The 6640-nt window shown below is 40.6% G+C and overlaps 1 protein-coding gene across 1 annotated transcript in view; it reads left to right on the plus strand.

Annotated features, from left to right (window-relative positions):
* The window catches only part of LOC132887691 (chromodomain Y-like protein 2), a 111648-nt gene extending 105868 nt beyond the window's left edge, over nt 1-5780 (plus strand). Inside the window, exon 7 of the mRNA XM_060923206.1 lies at nt 522-5780. Within this exon, the coding sequence (XP_060779189.1) occupies nt 522-680 (159 nt within the window). The 3' untranslated portion in view covers nt 681-5780. The remainder of the gene's footprint in view (nt 1-521) is intronic.
* Nucleotides 5781-6640: the final 860 nt, after the last annotated feature.

Below are 6640 nucleotides of genomic sequence, written 5' to 3' on the forward strand. Positions count from 1 at the left end.
CGGTATATCCTTCCTGGCAGCTTGAACTGCTCAATCTGTCCATTTTCTGATCTCTGAGCCTCTCTTATCAACAATGCGTTTGTTTCCACCCACAGAACTGTCGCTCGCTCACTCGATGTTTTTTGTTTTTCGCACCATTCTGTATAAACTCTAGAGCCTATTGTGTGTGAAAACCCCAGGAGGAGATCAGCAGGTTCTGAAATACTCAAACCAGTCCATCTGGCTCAAACCAACACCCATACCACAGTGAAAGAAAGAAAGTCACACTTCACTGTGAGATCACAATTTTTCCCATTCTGATGTTTGAACATTGTGAACATTAACCGAAGCTCTTGATTTGCATCTGCGTGATTTGATGCATCGTGCTGCTGTCGAGGGATCGGCTGATTACAGAACTGGTGGATGTAGGGGTGTTCCTAATAAAGTGGCTGGGGAGTGTAATATTTTGTTTAATTTTTTTTTTAAATATTAAAAATATGGAATATCTAATGTATTTCATCCTGTTTATTTTCCGAGCTCAGGTCCTGGAGGAGTCGAAGTGTATGGTGCGCAGCATCCTGAAGTCCATGCTGGAGGAGGTGAATGAGAAAGAGTGCCAGATGCTCAAACAGCTGTGGTGCTCCACCAAGGGCCTGGAGGCTCTTTTCACCTACTTACAGAGTAAAGGTTACAACGCCTAAACATCTCGTCGTCTCGCATTGTCAGCGTGACCGCGCCCCCACCGCACCCACCTACAGCAGATGATGTCATGTACTTTAAATGAATTGAATATAAGCCAAGAATTTATGTTTATTATTATCATCGTTATCATTATTATAATCCCGACCGGATCAGAAGGGTTTGGTTTTTTTCAAGGACGCTTCCAGACCAGACTGACAATTCTATAACTTAATGAAATGCCTTTAATGTTGTCGTTCTTTATTTATTTAAAAACCAAGCCATTTTGCATACAAGTGCAAACAAATAATTCAATAATCCTGTGTAGATGTACAGTGTAGATAATTGTGGTTGTTTAAGTTAATTTATTGTCACGCTCATGTCTAATGGGGTGAATTTCATACCAAAGGTTCTTGGTAATTTATACTAATTATAATTATTATTAATAATAATTCTTCTTCTTTTCTTGTACCTTAAACACATTCCTGTCATACCCTATCATCGTTGTGACGCGCGCCATGGCGACAGTCCAGTTGTGATGAAGTGTAGATGGACGCCATCCTTTTTTTTTTTTTTTAACATTTTTATTATAATGTTTGCCACAAATCCATCGTCCTTTTGTTAGACGTCAATTACCGTCTCTGTCGTCAGCCCTGAATGTGATGATCGACTCTCTTCCTGGTAGATTAGAGGGATGAAATTATTCTTTTAAGAATAGTAGGTGCTTCGAATGAAAATATATTCAAAAAAAAAAAAAAAACATTGACCGATATCTCATGCATTGTTCATCCCTTATTCATAAATCTATGCAAATCCAATAACAGGACAGTTTTTATTTTTTATTTTTCTTTGTTTATTGCTTGACAGAGATCGAAGTTCAAAATGAAGTGTCGTCATATTGTGACAAGATAATGAGATGAAGAAAAAAATGAAAATGAGGCTGAATTGTAACGTCTGTGCTGCTGTTCGTCCTTTCGCTCTGCTCCAAACGCCACATTTTTCTTCAGAACAGATTTATCTTTAGTTTGTTTGTTTTTTCATGAACATTCACTAGATGAGTAGATATACTGTATGTACGTACGTACGTACATATGTATGCATGCTCGAGTATTGTAAAGAGCTCATCGGACGTTCTCAAATAATTTGCGATATTTTCTTTTCATATCAGCCCTGAGCAAAATCATAAATCAAGATTTGATAGCTATTAAAGATTTTACATCAGCATAAAAGCAAGTGTGGCAAACTCGTATTTCACCGAAGCTGTTTCACTTTGGATAACAAAATCATTTACTTCCAAGAAAAAAAAAAACGCTTGATTGCAAACAATTCAGAAAAACACCCGCCTTTCTCCCCTTCTCCGATTTCAGCCACGCCCAGGACTACGGTGTAGGACTGTGTTTGGTCAGAACACTGAATTATATTGACGACTTACAGGACATCAGTGTTTAATTCTTTAAAAAGAAATTCCTTTTCACGGAAGAGATAAAGCGATGTAAAAGCAATGCGATGGATGGTTTGGTCTTCCTGTGTAGCATGTTGCCCTCACGTCACAAAGCGTATGTCACAGAAAATCTCTCTCTCTCTGTCCTCCGTCTTAATAAAGAAAGCGAAAAATCTCAGAGTTTAAGCTAAGGTCTCACATAGCCCGAATCACTTCACGGTAGACACCAGTAGATGGTTTATGAGCTGTCTGGGGGCCAACCAGCACGCGTTCTGGGCCCTTCTGTTGGAATACATGAGAACCAAGGAGCTACCTTGACAACCGGAAGGGCGTGGCTTCCAACCCTCGAAAGTTTCGTTGTGTTGAAAATTGTCGTGTTTCAAGTGCTGGATGAATTCATCTGTCGCAACCATGAAGGTATCTATGAGCATCCTTAAGGCTTACGTGGGCTTCCGGGGCTTACCGGAGCATTCTGTCACAACCATCGAGCTCAAAAATGTTCACGGAACAACATTCTGCAGAAAGTGAAAAGTTTGCTTCGGGGGCGCGGTTTATTTCGTCTTGTCGTGGAAATGCCGGACTGTACACACTGCCGTCATTGCTGTAAGGCCATACGTCACTATACATCGCTGCCGCAGTTGGTTTTACCAGCGTCTTCCGTCGCTGCTCTCATGGCTACCTTGACTTCATTTGCATATTTACTCCACCCACAGTTATGCGACGGATCATCTCCAAAATCTGCCAAAATTACTCCGATAGCCCCAGCCACGGTTCTCACGGATCAACCGGCTATGTGTGACCTTAGCATAACCTTTTGAAGCTTTTCGAACAATTCATGGTTGTCATTTTCTTCAACGCTTTTTTCAAACTCGGCTATCAATTTAATTTTCTGCTAAACAGGAAGTCCAAGTACTGTCAGGTTGCTTTGTCCATTTGAACAGAACCCTGATATGTTCGACCCCTCGGTGTCGTTCTTTAGGCAGGTGAGAACACAGCAATCACGCTCAGGTGTGGACCAAAACGACTGGCAAGAAACCAATCGACTCTGAATCAAATGCAGGAAACGAATCGAACGAGTCGTGTGTTTTGGGTTGCAGTGATTTTTGTTTGTTTGTTTTTTGTAGATGTTAAACTGACACGTACTGATCCAAAGAATGGAGCTGTCGCACTTTGTGGCAGGAATGCCATGTTTTCTGGAAATTTGGACTGACGAACAAAAAGTGAAAATAAACGCTAAACTCAAAATTCGACATTCAAATTGTTTTAACCCTGCGTTCTGTGTGCTGTTTGACAGTGGATCTACTGTTCCTGAGTCATGTAGACACGCAATGAAATAAAAGTAAAGACGCATAAAATGACTACATCAGGTGCGTGTATTCAGGCACAGCGTCCTCCAAAAGTATTGGAACGGCAAGGCCAGTTTTTTGTTTTTGCTATACAGTACACAAGACATTTGTGTTCGAGATCAAAAGAAAAATACGAGATGATAGATCAGAATTTCAACTTTCATTAACTGATATTTACATCTAGATGTGTTAGGACATTGCATCTCTGGTGGCAGACCGCCCAATTTTGCAGTGATCAAAAGTATTGGAACATACAGTTTTCGAGTGCATTGAAGTACACGAAATACACTTATTTGGTTCAATAACTGCGTCAAACCAATGACCCACTGATATCCCTACACTGCTACGTTCTTCTTTTGCTTCATTCTTCTCCAGGTTTTCCTTTCAGTTGTTGTTTAGTTTTGGGGGTCTCTCCCTTCAGTCGCCTCTTCAGGAGCTGAAATGCTGCTCAGTTGGGTTGAGGTCGAGTGATTGACTTGTCCAGTCTAAAACCGTCCACGTTTTTCCCCAGATCAAGTCCTTTGTTGTGTTGGCAGTCAGTTCTGGTCATTGTCTTGCTGCGTGATGAAGTTCCTCCCAATTAGATTGGGTGCATTTCTCTATAAATTGACAGAATTCATTGAACTCATTCTGCTGCTACCATCATGAGATCCATCATCATTCAATATTAGTGAACCCGTTCGAGAAGCAGCCATGCAACCCCAAGCCATGACACTACCTCCATCATGCTCCATCACGAGCAGATCCGTTCTTCCTCCACACTTTGGTAGAGGTTCATCTTGGTTCCAGGAGTTTTGTGGCTCATTCCAATCTGGCCAATCTGATGAGAGGTTGGCGTTTATATTTCTGCTCTCAAAGTCTTCTTCAAACGGCAGATTCTGAGATCTTCACCCTTGTCCTGTGGAGGCTATTGGTGTGACGTCATTGTTTTTTGGATTGTTTTCTTCACAGCTCTCATCATATTTCTTTCATCGACTGCTGTTGTTTTCCTTGGCCGATCTGGTCCATGTCTGATTGTTAGGACACCAGTGGTTTCTTTTTGTTTTTCCTCAGAACATTCCAAATTATTCTATCCACATTCACTAGATATGAACAATCATGTGCTCTGATTGGCTGCTCTACTACTAGGTTATCAGCTCATATACCATGTGTAGAGAAAAACAAAATGGCGGTGCATGTCATTGAACCAACCGAGGACGAAATAAAAACTCTACACAAAAACAAAACCGAAAGTAGATAGAATAAAACAGTTATTCCACTCAATCTCATCGTACATGGCTTATCGCCGACTCGGTGCTATGCGCCTCATCAGCTATCAGCTCATGTACGACTCAATTTCAGGGAATAACTGTTAATTATTGTCTTGGCTATGCTCAGTGCTTGTGCACTGGCTCGGATTGATTTCCTGTCTTTTTCTCATCTTCAAATTGGCTTCCTTTTCTCCCATAGGCAGCTCTCTGGTCTTAATGTTGGTTTATCCTTTTTAAGAACAAATGTGTCACGCCATGGGATTTTTGTACCCGATGCTCTGTTTACAGAATGCGTAGAAACGGTGTTGAAAAGTGCAAAATATTTTTGCACCGTTTTCGCTGACTGATCCAGTAACTATCAACAAATAACCACCTCAATAGGGCCCCTACGGGATACATTTACCACTTTTAACATCATCCACGACTGAGACAAGTCTAGATCGTCCTTCTGCCATAAAAATCGTCGAATGACATTTTGATTTGTAGTGAAAATGTGTCGATCATGCGAGCGCAGTTTTCGCACGACATTCGCTTGGCGGCGCTAATAGTTCACCACGTGTTTTCTTGACCTTCTGAGCAGCATTTTGTCATCTGTTGGTCAACAAATCTGAAAAATTCGCCAATAATCTACAGTCGAGATTGTCTCCTGATGGATTCACAAGGTTCTGTATCATCTATAATGTCAGATTCACAGTAACTTTTCTCGATCCAATTTCACTTTGGTTTGTATTTCCTGCATACGGACGCTTGGGAGTTTAATGCAGCAGGTAGAATTCAAAATCCATAATCTGAGCATCTGGTATGGAAATCTGGTGGACTGACACTCGTGTAGTTTTCACAGGTGGAACCCAGGCCTCAAAGTAAAACATTCAGAGCTACACTACCGTTCAAAAGTTTGGGGTCACTTTGAAATGTCCTTATTTTTGAAAGAAAAGCACTGTTCTTTTCAATGAAGATCACTTTAAACTAATCAGAAATCCACTCTATACATTGCTAATGTGCTAAATGACTATTCTAGCTGCAAATGTCTGGTTTTTGGTGCAATATCTCCATAGGTGTATAGAGGCCCATTTCCAGCAACTCTCACTCCAGTGTTCTAATGGTACAATGTGTTTGCTCATTGCCTCAGAAGGCTAATGGATGATTAGAAAACCCTTGTACAATCATGTTAGCACAGCTGAAAACAGTTGAGCTCTTTAGAGAAGCTATAAAACTGACCTTCCTTTGAGCAGATTGAGTTTCTGGAGCATCACATTTGTGGGGTCGATTAAATGCTCAAAATGGCCAGAAAAATGTCTTGACTATATTTTCTATTCATTTTACAACTTATGGTGGGAAATAAAAGTGTGACTTTTCATGGAAAACGCAAAATTGTCTGGGTGACCCCAAACTTTTGAACGGTAGTGTAATATGAAGCACACCTGAGCGAACAAGAAACGCCAATCAGTCGCATGCTCAAATATTTTTGATCACTTAAAAAAAATTTAGGGTTTTAGGCTTCTAAGGGTCACGGTAAATATGTCGGTGGATGACAAGGACATTTTCAGCCTTTCATGCCTGTTTTTTCCATTGTTGTTGTTTTCATTTTCTTATATGCAAACCAAATATCACTTTCACTCTGAATTGACAGAATATGAACGAGGTCTTCGTTTCCTTTGATGCCACAAAAACGACCAAAACCTATCCACAAAATACGAAACAAAAAACATCTTCGCCACAATCAATCACCGCTAACTGCGACTACGACACAGGGTTAATATTTCAAATGAACACAAATGCTCAATACTTGAAGTACCGAGACTCAGCAACAGGATTTCTGCGTGCACCTTCAGCTCAGTCATCATCATCTGAAACGTCCAAGTGTGTTCGGAAATGACGCATCCTGATCCTGACCTCGTTTTCTTTCCAGCAACTGCATCATTAAAAGCGTCAATGCTTTATTTATT

The sequence above is a fragment of the Neoarius graeffei genome, chromosome 6 (genome assembly GCF_027579695.1).
Source record: "Neoarius graeffei isolate fNeoGra1 chromosome 6, fNeoGra1.pri, whole genome shotgun sequence".
Taxonomy (NCBI): Eukaryota; Metazoa; Chordata; class Actinopteri; order Siluriformes; family Ariidae; genus Neoarius; species Neoarius graeffei.